Below are 15,126 nucleotides of genomic sequence, written 5' to 3' on the forward strand. Positions count from 1 at the left end.
CTTGTTGGCTAAGCAAGAACTTCAACCATCATTAAATGGTTGACAATTGAAAGAATAATGTAGAAAGAGAGAAAGTAGATATTATTATTTTTTATCTATTTTTTAAAAATAAATAAAATATCTTTAGAGTTATATATATATATATTAATTAGGCATGTTTACACAATATTTTGATAAAGATTTTAGTTTCAATATATTATTTTCTCACAGTTTTTTTTTACTATAAATTATATGTAAATTCTTAATGAAATTCAAATAATATTAAACTATTTATTTTAGCTTTTAAAAATGCTTTTATTTTGAATATATCTTTATAAAGTAGATAAAAGAAACGAAAAAACGATTCATTATCTAATCGGGTGAAGAATGTATCAATTAAAAGTTCAAACTCATAATCATATTTATTTGAATCATAAATTTTCACACGTGAATTATTATTATTTTTTTTAATGATTTATAACTATTTTCACTTAAATCTCTCTAAAATCAACTAAAAATCTTTATATATATATATATATATATTCCATAACTCCACAACAATAGTAAGAAAAATTATGGTGGCCCAAATTTAATAAATTAAAAAAAAAAAAAAAACTATTATTGTAGCTTTTTTTTTTCTCTCTAATTTACCTTAATTATTAATTTTTTAAAAAAGTTTTATATTTATTGGTTAATTTATGAAAGTATTGATATAACTATTGGTTTGAGATTTTAATTGGTTTGCCCATAATGGGTGTAAATTTATTTTTTTTTTTAATTTTTTAATATATTTTTTAAAGATATATTTAAAATCGTAGTCTGAGTTTTAAAAAGGCTTTTTTTTTTCAAATTTATTTTAAAAAATTAAACGAATAAATACTACTTCCATCCACGTGTTTCTTTCCTTCTTTCTTTTATCATCCACTTTTTAAAATATTTTCAAAATCCAAATAGATTATTTTATTACAAAAATAATTATGGAAATATTATTTTCAACATTAATTTTTTAAAACATAAACAATAATCCTAAATAATTACTCACTTTTTCTGAACTGAAAAAAAGGTTGAACAAGGACATTGAGCTGACCACAATAGTCGACAAGTCGATAAGAGAAGAGATGTAAAAGTAACGCGTTCCTCTATTTGCCGACAGATCGAATTCCCTTTTCTTTAGAATGAAGGCAACCTTGTTGGTCTTTAGCTTTTGAAAGAAACCAAATCCAAAACACTATTTTCCCTTCAATCATTATTACAGCTATTTATGAATAGCTGCTATTGGTATCTCCCTTTTTTTTTTTTTTTTTTCTTCTTTATATTTTTCAAATACCTAATTTTTTCGAGTTTGAAAATTGATCTTCTCGGTCCCTACCGAAATGTTCGGTTTAATGTAGCTTTATCGCTATTCTCTTAAGTTTCGATAAATTTATTGGTTCCACTTAAAGATAGGGAGTCCATTCAAGTTTAAGATCAAAATTATAACACTTGTTTAAGTTACTCTTTTTAGGGTCTCGCTCCTAGAGTTCAAGAGTATACACTCTCCTATCATATAGTTCCGTCCCTAGCATCAAAGCTAGCTTCTTTCCCTAGCATCAAAACTAGCTTCTTTCTTCGAGCAAGAGGTCTCTCCAACTTGTAGTTTGTTGCTATCACCTATACAAATGAAGAGAAGAAGGGCTTCCCATTCGAGAGATCTGAGCTCATCAAATTTCACCTAGTCGTGCGAAAAGGAGGAAGGGATGGGTGATCCGAGAATAACAATAGAAGAGGGCTACTAGCCTATTCTTCCTGCCACAAAACTCTTTATTATTATTATTATTATTTTTTTTTTTTTTTATAAACAAAAAGATGAATAGATAGAACTGTGATACATTTCGACATACCGTAAAGAGTAAAGAATTAGGCTCCCGTAAAAACCGATACTATTTGATAAAGGGCAAATTTCTTTTTCCTTCAAGTGAATGGTACCCTAATTTATGAGACGAAGAAGGACTTCCGATGGTACCCTAATTTTGAGAGATCTGATCTCATCAAACTTCACTAAGCCTTCACTAAGCCATGTGAAGGGGAAGGCAAGGATGGGTGATACGGGAACGACAATGACCCCCTCGACGCCTATTTGTTCTTTGAGCTCCGGCCTTAAAAATGAATCAATAGGGTAATATCGAGTAAGAATTATATTACTTGAAAGGGATAAATTTCTTTTTCCCTTAATGAATGCATGCCATAATAATTTATGAGATGACGAGAGACTACCTATAAGAGTATCCACATATCTCTCTCTGAGATTTGATTACATTTCAAGTTGCAAGGGTCATGAGTGATCTGTTGAAGAAAAAGGGCTAAGAATTGGAAGGAGAGAGAGGCAAGAGACGCAAAGAATCAATTTCACTAGTAAAGGATCAAGAAACCAAACAAAAAATTTGAAGGCTAAGGATCATATTGTACTGTACATTACCCAGATGAGGAGAGACACACAGCAGACAAATTCATGATTCAGTACCAATCTCCAGTGTATTGATCCTCTGGTCCACTGTCAGCCCTTCATTTAATTTAAGAAAAAATCCAGAACCCATAAGATTTAATAAGAAAATAACAGACACATAAGCCAGTGATCTCAGAAGGATTGTGAACTCATTGTTTTGGACAAATCAATAGCCTTTTGCAAATTTCATTACCTCTGTGCTCTGTGCTGTTTAACTTTGGTTCCTTAGTTTCCAAATCCATCGCTAATAGATCGCTAATAGGTATTGTTCGCCTCGACCCGTTGGGTATCATCGTTAGTCTCACGATTTTAAAACGTGTTTACTAGGGATAGGTTTTCATATCCTTATAAGGAATGTTTCTTTTCCCTCTCCAACCGATGTGGGATATCACAATCCACTTACCTTGGGAGCCAGCGTCCGGCGTCTAGCTCTGATACAATTTTTAACGACCCAAATCCACCGCTAGTAGATATTGTCCATTTCAGCCCGTTACCTATCATTGTCAGCTTCACGGTTTTAAAACGTGTCTACTAGAGAGAGGTTTCCACACCCTTAGAATGGTTCGTTATCCTCTTTAACCGATGTGGGATATAACATCTACCATACAAGACTTGGTTGATAACAAACTACTAAAGGCTCCGGGGCTTCCGGCAAATCAACAAATCTGGTTGTAACATCAGTTTGATCAGGTAGAATTGAACAAGCAGAGCCTTCGCGTTGAAATTCTGCCTGCTTTCTATTCAATCAACCATTTACAAATGTAACTCAAGAACAGTGAGAAAGCTTCATCTGTCTCAATGAAATGGCATCAACCTTCACTGATGGATATCTCAGTCTGCCTAAAGACAAGGTTAACTTGAATCTTTTAGCAGAAACCAACCATACGTTCACACGACAGGAATCAAATTTGCTTCTCCACATCTCTCCTAAACTCAACCACATGAGATCTAATTTCATTTGCAAGTGGCTCACTGTACAATGGTACTTTATTTGTAAAGTCAGTATACAAAAATTCATATTCATGTAGGAACATCCAGCAAGTTGAGTATCCCAGGCAGCAATGATCAGACACTACCCAGACACGCAGAAAGCATCTCGTGCTTTCATATTCTGCGTTTAAAGTAGAAAAACATCATATCTGGCATGTGGATCTACTTCTATCTGTTCTTGATGAGGCTGATTGTCTACAAATTTATTTAAATTACCGACAGTACTGTAACTGGAAGGTAGACTTTCGTACTCCATATCAGTTGGTACTATATTTTTACTTTGTCGGAAGGAATTGCTACCTACAACCTCTTCAACAGAATTTAGAGGAGGTGGTGATATGTAGATCGATGCTACCTACAACCTCTCCAGGGCCTCATTCATATCTCGAGGGGTGCATTAGTCTTTCAACTGAGGGACAAGTCAGTGTACTTTAGGAAGCTGGTGAGTATCCAATGTACAAGGGAATTCTTCCCCAGGAGTTTTACCATCCACACGGTTTCCAGTCACAGTTAAATCAACGAGCTCACAACTAGCATTATCAGTAATATTATTAGAAGCTTCCTGACCAGAGGCAGAGTCAATCTCATGCTGATTCGACTCAGACTTGTCCCAAAGTACATTATCCCTCAGAAATTGTGTGTCTTCAGTAGATATTTCCCTATCAGTTCGACATTCCAGGGTTTTTATCATATGGTCCCGAAAAGAACTCCTAGACTCTAGGTTGCTTTCCATACGGATTAGTGCATGCAACTTCTTCTGGACAGACATTGCAAAGGATACAGCATGATCACGTATTAAAGAATCATGAGGTGGACTACGCAGAATGTCAATCAAGGCCTTCTGGTACTGCAATAAGCTCACTGATGGTCTTGTAGTCCCTTTTTTACGGCATATGTTAATAACTTTGCACATATGCTCACATAGATTACCCATTTCTGCCCATCGACAATCACAAAGACCAAACTGCGAACCCGGATTCCAGACAACAAGTTTCCTGTCTCGAGTAATTTGGTCGGTAACTTTTGCAGTACTGCCTTCAAGAATAACATCAGAGTCTGGAATTCTCAATGCTCTGCGCCAGTATGTCAAACCACACATCCACTCATCTTTCCAATACCGAGAAAAACTATTCTTCTCTGAGTACTCATCAAGCCAAAAGTAAGAATGTACCTTTGTACTCAGCTTGTCGACCAACCAGTCTGTACGCTGATAAACAGCAATATCTTTCTCATTCAGCAATCTAACCTTCAACTGGTTGTGGTAAAGCTCCATTGCAGCACATGTTTCGAGGCTGGTCAGTGGGAGGTTTTTCAGTGCAGTAGTCCACATCCCTAAGACCAAAAAGAAAATTCAGACGATGAGAATTCCAATGTGCTCCTAGCCACCATGGTCTAAAATTCACAATTTTCAAACAAACTCCTGCAGTACATTTGTCTCTAGATTGATAATCAATACTTTCTTCAAATAGAAAAGAACGAAAAGATCAAAATCCATGTGCTTGAAATAGTGCTCATGAACAGTGCACTATGACTAAATTAAAATACAAGGGAACTGTGAAAATGCTCAAATTAATAATCAATTTGTGGTCGTCAAAAAGATCTTGGATGACAAAATTACACAGATATCTAATGAGAAAATGATCACAACAATATCCAACAAGAACGATAAATTGGAAGGAAACCTCTTTTTCTAAAAAAAAAAAAAAAAAAAAGAAGAAGAAAAAACTCGAGATTAGAGAACAGATGGATATAGACCTAGTCTCGGACACCAGGTTGCCTTAAAGTAGTCAATAAAATCTGGATCATCAATTTGATGTTTAATCAGCTGTTCAAATGAATCCACCTTTTCATCACCTTGGCAAACTCTGTCCACTGCTTGCCCAAGTTGTCTTAATATCTCAGCTTGCTTCTCAATTTCTGCACATTTCTTCAATATGTTTTTATGCCATGCATGGCGGACACGCCAAAAGCTTAATAAAACAGAACACTGAAATATCTCCCTGAACAAAATCAAGGGAATACTCTCAAACACCTGACGGTGACATACTTGAATGGAAATAGAAGCAATCTTAAATGCTTCATACTGAAAAGTAGTGAAACTTTCAATTATGTATAATAGCTTGATTTGCATTAATTAAAGCTTTCACACTCACCAATAAAAACAATTTGATCGAATTAATCAATTGAACCTAAAAACACTTTCGAGGTGCAGGAATTTGAACATAAAAAATATTTAGAAGCCACTCCTATTGAGAATCACGAGAAAGATCGATTGCAGCTCTTCAAGTGGATTTATCAATGGTGTGCATTGTTTTATATCCATCAAACAGTTCAGAAAGAGAAGTCACCACATTCTCATAAGTCATAAACAACAAAACTGTAAAAAGACAGTATGAATCTATAAGCATCTCTAACTAAGACAACAAGACAAAAGGAAGAAAAAATTTAGCCTAAAAATTTATAATCATTCTTGAACTATTAAGCAGGTTATCTTTTGATTCTATGCGCCCAGTGATTTAAAGATTTGGGACGAACTTTTCAGATTAGTCAAGTTCTGTTTACAAAAATATCTTTAATTTCTGAACAGAAGAAAGAAATAGAGCAACCTTATTGTTGGTACATCAGCAAGAGGATCATCCACAACAAAGCCAGCCAACTTCCATGACGGATCTTTGGTTTGAACTCTACTATGAAGAGCCCTCATCCACCTATGGGTATCCCCACTAGCAAATCTCGGTGATATAATCCAGGCTACTGGAATTGCGTTGTAGTCTAAATTGAATACTACCAGACTGTGAACTGGAAACTAGACAAAAATGCAGGACATGCATAATTAGCCTCATCTGACATTGAAATTGGATCTTATAATTTAACAAGTTTGAAAGAACTAGGATACAAGAATTGACTGATATACCTTCAACTTGTTTGTTCCAAACCTGGAATCTGATGCAAGTAGGCCACGATTGCCAAATCGTATCATTTGTTGCAATTGCCACTCCGTTTGAATTCCCAAAGTAAAGTTGTCCGTATCAGTAAAATCTTCATAAAAGAAAACATTGCTTCGATGGCCTTCAACCCACATGTTGATGCTTACTGCATCATCTTCATCAAGTTCATGAGTGGAACGCCTAATGCTTCTCTCCTGTCTTCTTACGTACCTATGGGTTAAAAGGTCATCACGGTTGGATGGACCACCCTGTTTCTCCACCAATTCATTATGTCTCTGCATAATGGTCTCCACAGAAACACCAACATATAGAAGCGACAATACACGTAGGCGAAGATCTTCAGAGATGTATGGTGCAAACATAGCACGAGTACCCTCAGCCTTCTTGTCTTGAGGACCATGACATGGCAACCCCGTCTTATCAACATGCTTATCTTCATTATATAAGATCAGTGCAATAGACGGTTCAGCCATTAAGCGTTTGACAATAAAGTGGCAGGTGCAACCCCTCTTAGTGTTTGGCCGCCCAGCATTTTTCTTCTTCGGTATAGAAGTATTTCTACTGGGTCGTATGTCTCCCCCCATCCTATGGTCATCAGGACCAAACGAACACCAATACCTATATATTCATCAACATAACTAAACTTTTTAAATTTGAAGAAACAGCAAAAAGAGCTAGCTGAAAACATCCATACATAATATACATATGGGACTTACAAAATGTATTCCAACACACCATCAACCTTTGCCTTGAACGGTGCTTCCAATGCTCGACGTCGCCTTGTTTCAACATAAAATCTGGTTGGACATTCTTTATTTGAAGATTCACCATGAACAAAATCATCAACTCTAGCAAAAGGGATTACAGCAACTCTATCCATGTTGTTACGCCATCCTTCAACCTTTGACCACACAAGATCAGAAGATGAAAATTCCAAGGTTGGAGGATTCTGTACTGGAAGAGAAAAAATTTCGTCCCATCTGGCCATCTAAAAATGAGACAAAGAAATTGCATGAGTCAATAATTTAAGAAGCGGAACATGAAACACATGTTAAACGACTCACATTTATAGAAAACCATAAACAAATTCTCTCTCAGCACAACAAATCAACATAAAAAAAAATTCAAATCAAACAAGAAACCGTCGGCAGGCACAGAGATATACATTATCTAATAAACTTATCAACGCATTGCAATATCGCAATCAAATTACCAAAATCCAAATGTCAGAAAAAATGAACATAATCTTGTATCCCTCTCTTCTTGTTAACTCTGCACTAGATATTACAACTTACCCATTTATACGAAAAACAATAAGAACGTCAGATTTTATTGAACAGGGGGAAGAATCATAAAGCAGAAACATCTGAGAACCCAGAATCTCTTATCATTCTCTCTAAAGATTTAAAAAAAATCAAAGAGGGTTATCTGCAGAACAAAAAGAAGCACCACGGACTTAGCGTTATCTGCAGACCCGAATTTAACCGGCCTGTAAGCAAGCAGAGATAGAAGACAACAAAAATGAAGACTCTACGCAGACAAAAAGAACCAATCCAAATTTACAAAAGAAAAACAGTTCATCACTACAAAGGACTTAACCATGCAACTAATTGCAATCAAACAAACTCAAAGTAGAATGAAAAGTTTAAACAAGAGATCAGAGCCTCGCGAAATGTCTTATCAGAAAACCGAAGACCTCGCAACTTGATGTGTATATCTCGTTGCACACTTCACCGGACGAATGAAACTCGCCCTATGTAGCCATCCTTCCCACTCAATAGCCGTCGGCGAACGCAACTCACTGTTCTCCGACTACCGGAAAACCAAACAGGATTCCTGAAATAGTCATGGAAATCGAGATTGATGTCGGATATAATCCGGGAGAATGGTGGAGGCGAAGAGCTTAAAGCTTTGGTTCTCGGCGAGAGACGAAGGGAACAGAGAAGAAACAGCCACCGGAGGCGGTGAGGCTAGAGAAGGTCATCTAACCCAATGCCAATTTTTAAAAAATAAAAAATCATAATTTTAAGTCAAATAAAAAAAAATAAAAATAAAAAACGCAAAATTATATTGGGCTTCATTTTTTTTTTTTTTTTTTAATTTTGGTATAATTTATTTTGTGAGTTTGGGCTGATAAAAATAAAATAGTAATCCAATAATAAAGTAAGTGATTGGAAATTTTAATTTTAGGCACATGGTTATCATTTTATATTTTGTTATTTTTTTTTTATTATTAATTTTCAAATCTTTTTATATATTTTTGCATAATTAATTGGAAATTAATTTTTTAACAAATTAAAATAGAATGATCATGGTTGATTAAAAGTTGCTAATTTAGAGAATGATCATGGTTGATAATCAATGAATAATATCTCTATTGTTATGAGGCCTTTTGGGAAGCACAAAGCAAAGTCGTTAGACCTTTTGAGAAGCTCAAAGGAAAGTCATGAGAGAAGCTCAAAGTGGACAATATCATATCATTGTAGAGAGTCGAGTTTATCTAATATGGTATCAGAGCCATGCCCTAAACTTAGTATTGTGAACCTTGAAGGCCTAGTAAAAAAGAAGTCAAGCCTCGATTAAGAGGAGACAATTTGGGGAAGCCCAGAGCAAAGCCATCAAAGTGGACAATATCATATCATTGTGGAGAGTCGTGTTCTAACACGGTATCAGTGTGAGCCTCAAAGGCGTAGTAAAAGATGACTAAGACTCCAAAAGAAAAAGAGTTGAACCTCGATTAAGTGGAGATGTTGGATGAAAAGTCCCACATTGATGCTCAAAGAAAAGAAAAATACATGCATAAACTTCATGTGTAACATAAGATGTCGACCTAACGTTAACATCATTGCATAAACTTGAACAAACGGTACTTTCATCTCCACATACCAACATTTTTCATGCATATCTATATTTTGATAGAACTCATTTTTTCGAAAAATTAAATGTTATCAAACAAGATCTAAAAAGAACGAACTGGAATTTACAACTACGAAATCACTCCTAAAAGAACATGAAATGAGACTAGCATTTCGCTCATTCTTCATAAATAAACATAATTACTGAAAGAATCCTCAAGATTTAATATGAGTATTATATAAACATAGAAAACTGTACATCATAACATGTTTATTCATCGATACACAAATATATAAATGTCATTAATATTACATCCAAGTAACTTATAGAACTATGCAGTACACAGAATTCTGCATGTGTATCTCTCATAAGTTCATTAGACAAAAAGGAAAATTTAGCTGAGTTCATACACACAAATTTACATAGAATCAGAAGCATTCCACAACGGCTTATGAAATAGCAGAGAATCAGAAAGAAACTTTACCTGCAACGTCACAGCAGAATTGCTTCACGCCCTGAAATTCTGCATCGTCGAGGGAAGCAGCAGCAGCGATCCGATCGAGCAGGGCATCTTCAGTTGCCTGATCAAATTCAGACCTTGATTTGAACAAGAAGTAACCCCAACATTCCCAAGGTGAAAGAATGGAAGATCTGTCCGACCCTTGCGACTGCATCCATCAATCAATCGATAGCATAATATTGGTTAGATCCGGGGCAAATGAAGCTTGTAGAAGGATTTATATAAACAAAAGACATAGAAGTATACTATGCACAGAAATCCTGGTATCATGTACTAAAAAGAGTGCAAATTTACATAAGAATAAAACAGAAATCATAGGACCAAGTTGATTAAACAAAATGGAACTTATGCTGTATTTTTATCCAATATGTTCAGATGAAACTAAGAGATACCCTGACTGGTTAAAGGCAATGGAGAGGCTCTCTATTTTCCACCATATAGACTTTGGAGCCAAATTTAACATGAAAAATATTGCTTTCAGGTCCAAGGTACAGCACGATTTGAATATTTTGGTAAAGAAAGATACAAAAATTTATATAAATCATAATGAAGAATTATGATTATAGAGGGAAAATGAAAAAAATAAGATCCAATCAGCAAATTCTTTATTTTGCTTCCATTAATGCCAAGTCTTCATACTCGAGCCTTTTGCAGACACTACAAATTTATGTATCTTGGGTAAATATGTACCAGATTGAAAAGCAAAATGTTGAACATAGAAAAGTTCTTTCATATTTCTCAATGAAAGCTCGGTTTCTTATAAAAACAAATAACAAAAGATCATTATTATTTGTATAAGGAGTCCAGAATAAGATAATGGAAATAGTTATTAGAATGTTTTCCAAGACAAAATACATACCATTTTCAGATTGAGTATATACATTTAAAGCCTACTGACTCCATTTTTTCATCGCTTATTTTCCAATAATGAACAGAACCACTAGCTGCTGAGATCATTGCTCACAATCTCCACAAAAGGAATGTGAACCTATTTTTGGCACCATTATCATTTAAGGGCCAAGATAGATACTAATGACTATTACTATAGTTCTGTACTGCATAGCTCTACCGTAAACCTTAAGAAAACTATGTTTTCTTGCAACAACGTCTAACAAATTTTTATGTTTAATGAAGACAATTCTATACTAAGCATGAGAAGCACAAGGAAACATTTTACCTGAAGAAATAAGAAAATCTTCTTGCCACAATCACGAATCAGCAAATTATACAGGACGCATTTCTCCTGTAAATGAGAACATATCTCTGCAATAACCTGCCCCATTTTCTTCAAGTTGCAGCTGCTCTCGAATAAGAGGGCCTTAACAGGGTAATCTGTGATAGTAGAAACATAAATTTCCCCCAAGCTATCGCTAAAGAAGGTATCAACTGCCATGGCCTCCACAGGTAAAAGGCTGGAAAAGAACAGTGCCTGTTACATTGGGGGAAAACTTATATATTTGAAACAATTTCAAGCTGGATAACGAAAGCAAGAAAGACAAAAAAAGATCCATATAACGGTCTTATTTGCATGGAATAATGTAGAGTTATTGCATATCAATGGGGTGACAACATACACGAATTTCCATTCATCAAAACACCAAATAGCTAACTGTAAGGACAGTTTTTAGTGCTGGTTATCCACTTGGGCATTTATGGCGATTGCCCTGTAGTTAATGCACTACCATTTTTAGACTTTTTGTAAAATGCAAGTGACGGTAAATTCTTTGACTTCTAAATCTTTGGTCTCTAAATCTTCGACATGGGACTCAGAGCACTTTGGCTATTAAAAAAATTAAGACAATCCTATCAAACATAATAGCTCTTACAAAAAAAATAAAAAATCAAAATCAAACATAATCGCAACAGCCATAAATCTGCGGCTTCTCACCTGAAAAAATGGACAAGCAGTCCTGGGAGTAGAACATTCATAGAATAAGCAGAGGGCAAAATTATTAATTTCAACAGCAAGCCTCAAAAGCATTTCCAATTCCAAAGACCTGTCATCCAGGAATTGAAGTGGACCGTCGACAGCACAGGGCAACAAGATAACATGACCATACTCCACAGGAGTTGCCTGGGAAAATGAGAGAGAGAATCAAACTTATGCATATCTTGAAGAAACCATATCAGCACAAGAAAACAACTGGTCAGGTAAACGTTAAAATAATATCAAGCACCCTGCAGTTTGCAGATGATCAAGGGATAATTTATAAAGGCAATGACAGTAATATTGCACCAGAAAGGGATGCCGGCTCATTAATTGCTTTCTACAATTGATGAACTTCACTTCATTCAATACTTTTTTAGAGAAAGGGGAATGAGTAAAAAGAAAAAAGGGGGTTATTAATATGGTTTACCATCATCACAAAGTCAATGCTGCAAGCATAAAAACTTCAGATTTAACAAACAATAATCCAGGGATAGCTTTTTTTTTTTTTTTTTCCTAAAAAAAAAGGCCAATGAAAGTCCAATTTTGAGTCATACGTTGATCATAACCAGGATGGAACTAGTGGGCACTAGAGAAGCAGAAATAAGCTTGGATTCATTATTTTCACCACGTGAAATGCAAAAGAGTAATTCCTCTTGGCACTTCAACCAATTAGTTTGAAATAGACTTCCGTGATCGCATTTCCTTATCTCTTCATATTGTGACAGAGAAGGGTTGGTCCAGCTCTCATTCAGCTGAGCAAGGAACTTTTTCTGGCCCACGATTGCCTGCAAAAAAATATTGAAACCCACAGGTCTCAGCAGCCTTTCCTCTTCTCCATATTTTGGAGGGCTAGAAGACAGCAGGTTGATTCCAACAATGAGTTAAATGAGGTTTCAATAATAGAAAATGCAGTATACACTACCTTAATTTCAGATAGAGTTACATCATATCTAAAATGGCCTTCAGACAATTTCTCTTCCCACTGCAATGTGGAAGGACCGCTGTTACACAGACGTCCAGAACACCAAGAAATAAAAAGTATATTTAAAGCATAGTAGCATACCTTGGCAAGAAGTATAGACTCCAGTATGGTTTGTTCTTCCAGAGGAACGTCTGAAGGTGCTTGGAGGGAAATGTCATCTAAAGGAGAATTTCTACCAAATTGATAAAGAGGTAATCTAATACCTGAAAGTTATTTTTTATTATCAATAGGCTTCACATGAGCATAAGATTATGCTCATAAACAAATCGTAAAAAATAATGTCAACAAAGTTGAAGGTAGAAATCTTGGTTATCAGTCAAGGATGACAGTTAACTACACTAAACAGACAGTCAAGTTAGAGAACTAACACTTAGCAAGAGATCATCCCTGAAACTCTAATGACGAGAACTCGCCATAGGTAGTGTCTACAATTGATATAACATCAGAACAGGTGATGTACATTCAGCCATGCAGTTCTCTGAGTAATTACTACAAATTAATCTAAAAAATACAACCACCACCTAATCAGAACACCATTACAAATAATCGTAAAAGACAGCCCATATCCTCTAACAACAGATGGAGTGTCTCTGTAACTACTGGGGATTTTTTTTTTTTTTTTTTCTAACTACGTTGATTGAGATCAAGTTGTAAAGCTCAAGTTGTAAAGCTCAAGTTGTAAAGCTAAGGTTGCGCATCCAAACTTAAGTTTCTGCAACCGTTTGGGGGATCTGGAAAGAGATAATTTTATAAGATGGGAAAAGGGAGATAGGGAGGTGGAGAATATGGTGGGCTTCCACACATCAAGATTCCCTACCCAACGAGTTTTAAAAATTACCCTCGTTCTTAATTTCAGCAAAAAGGAGAACTTTTCTGTAACTACCAACGTGAAATGAAAGTGAACAATAATAGTTTTCACAAGAGGGAGGATACGAATTATTCTAACCACACAGCTAAGCTGATAAGAATAACTACCAGAAAAGATAGTATAATTAAAAAACACTGACCGTTCATGCATGACTTCTGAGTTTTTAAAAGCTCATTTTCCGTATATTTTGAGCACAAATTCTCATCCTCGATCTGCTTCGCTTGAACCATTCTTAGAGTGATGTTTAATGGTGATTTCAAACTACCAAACCGTATGCAGTATATTAACTTCTCGGGACAATCCCGTGACAAGGAATGCCGCTGGGTCGAAGGCTTGCCTTAGTAACCACCACCAGCAAGGAAGGTAAGATCTGCTGGGTGCCCACCAGCTGAAGGCAGGGCACCACGCCCACCGTGAAATGAAGGGGATGCAATCAAGAACTTAGGGAAAGCTTGCATGTATTCTTTGTTCCTTCTAATTTTGACACAAGACTCTTGCCTTAAAGCCGTGATTGAGCAGTGAAAGCCAGCCCCTCGGAGGACCAGCCCTTTAAAAGTCTTGGAGTAACTCTGAAGGAGGATTCAGATTTGAAAGAAAATACAGTGAGCAAATTGTATGTCTTGAATTCTCTTGACTTCGCCAGAGCAAGGACAAAATGACAGTGATCTAAGGATCAACGCTTTCAACTAACATGCGTTTCTTTCTGATGCAACAAATCATCATAAAGATTTCAAAAAGGGCTTTGAATTCATTAAACGTGTCTACTATCTTCTAAAAACATCGATGCTTGTCGAAGAAAATGTAAATATATGACAATAGAATCCAAATTAGAAAAGCTAAATTACCCCTTTCGGATAAAAGAAATATAAGGAAGCCTTTACCAGGCAACTGATCCACAAAGCCGTCCAATCAGTTCTCAAATCAGGAAAGAAACACCTGCATGGTTTAAGATCAAAGTTACAAATTGACGAACATCCTGATTGCTAACGAAGATGGCAAGTTCTAATGTCCACGCAGTTAACAAATTAAGGATTAATCGTTACCGCAAAGGAAATGCTTCTGAAATTGAGAGAACCTACCGTGTTCCTTCCGCGATTCCTGCTCGCTCGCTCTCAATCTCCCACTGTGCACAGTAATGGATGAATTAACCATCGACGCGTGTTCTCTGTACAAAACACCCAAATTATCACAATGAGTTCTACACTCTTATGAGCGGTCTGGATCATGCAAGGATGAGAATGGAAAATGGATGGCCATCTCTTTGGTATAAGCTTTTCATCTTAGTGTATTTTCTCACATCCTCATAAATGGATATATATATATATATATATATATATATATATATATATATATATATATATATATATATATATATTTTTTTTTTTTTTTTTTTTTTTTTCATTTCTTATGGTTGTCGTGAAACTCAATAGTCAAATATTCGAATGAATTTATGAAATCGGCTACGCGAAAAGAGACATTAAAGTGGAAAGTCAAAGGTCGAGTTTATAACTTGCCAACCAACTTTGATAAACGAGTCACTCTATCTGCAAAAAGGCATCTTATTCCGTAAC

General features: G+C 35.6%; 2 protein-coding genes and 1 long non-coding RNA gene across 13 annotated transcripts; all 3 read right to left on the reverse strand.

The window, feature by feature from the left end:
• Positions 1–1,374: 1,374 nt before the first annotated feature.
• Positions 1,375–3,579, reverse strand: LOC147786384 (uncharacterized). Of its 3 annotated transcripts, none has more exons than XR_015414713.1 (4): positions 2,435–3,579; positions 2,233–2,318; positions 1,860–2,114; positions 1,375–1,764 (listed from the first exon to the last, which is right to left on the reverse strand). It is a non-coding gene; the product is annotated as an uncharacterized LOC147786384 (long non-coding RNA). The 3 variants fall into 3 exon arrangements; XR_015414714.1 differs by lacking the exon at positions 1,375–1,764 and having other exon boundaries at positions 1,859–2,114; positions 2,435–2,518; positions 2,655–3,579; XR_015414712.1 differs by lacking the exon at positions 1,375–1,764 and having other exon boundaries at positions 1,859–2,114.
• An 84-nt stretch (positions 3,580–3,663) lies between these two features.
• LOC111783127 (uncharacterized) lies at positions 3,664–8,416 on the reverse strand. 3 transcript variants are annotated; one of them, XM_087120694.1, is made up of 7 exons: positions 8,096–8,416; positions 7,116–7,387; positions 6,366–7,017; positions 6,058–6,257; positions 5,207–5,451; positions 4,623–4,783; positions 4,352–4,524 (listed from the first exon to the last, which is right to left on the reverse strand). In XM_087120694.1, exons 2-7 carry the CDS (start codon positions 7,385–7,387, stop codon positions 4,501–4,503), a joined length of 1,554 nt encoding a protein of 517 aa, XP_086976820.1. In that variant the 5' UTR covers positions 8,096–8,416; the 3' UTR covers positions 4,352–4,500. The 3 variants fall into 3 exon arrangements, with proteins under 3 accessions (XP_023519785.1, XP_023519790.1, XP_086976820.1); XM_023664017.2 differs by having other exon boundaries at positions 3,664–4,783; XM_023664022.2 differs by lacking the exon at positions 8,096–8,416 and having other exon boundaries at positions 3,664–4,783; positions 6,366–7,037; positions 7,116–7,256.
• A 1,092-nt stretch (positions 8,417–9,508) lies between these two features.
• LOC111783326 (GDP-L-galactose phosphorylase 1) lies at positions 9,509–14,850 on the reverse strand. 7 transcript variants are annotated; one of them, XM_023664252.2, is made up of 9 exons: positions 14,635–14,850; positions 14,437–14,491; positions 13,695–14,124; positions 12,769–12,890; positions 12,628–12,687; positions 12,260–12,490; positions 11,664–11,849; positions 10,953–11,204; positions 9,509–9,923 (listed from the first exon to the last, which is right to left on the reverse strand). In XM_023664252.2, exons 3-9 carry the CDS (start codon positions 13,783–13,785, stop codon positions 9,723–9,725), a joined length of 1,143 nt encoding a protein of 380 aa, XP_023520020.1. In that variant the 5' UTR covers positions 13,786–14,124; positions 14,437–14,491; positions 14,635–14,850; the 3' UTR covers positions 9,509–9,722. The 7 variants fall into 7 exon arrangements, with proteins under 7 accessions (XP_023520020.1, XP_023520021.1, XP_023520017.1 ...); XM_023664253.2 differs by having other exon boundaries at positions 13,695–14,258; XM_023664249.2 differs by having other exon boundaries at positions 14,401–14,491.
• Positions 14,851–15,126: the final 276 nt, after the last annotated feature.

The sequence above is a fragment of the Cucurbita pepo genome, chromosome 20 (genome assembly GCF_057944985.1).
Source record: "Cucurbita pepo subsp. pepo isolate OVF chromosome 20, ASM5794498v1, whole genome shotgun sequence".
Lineage (NCBI taxonomy): Eukaryota > Viridiplantae > Streptophyta > Magnoliopsida > Cucurbitales > Cucurbitaceae > Cucurbita > Cucurbita pepo.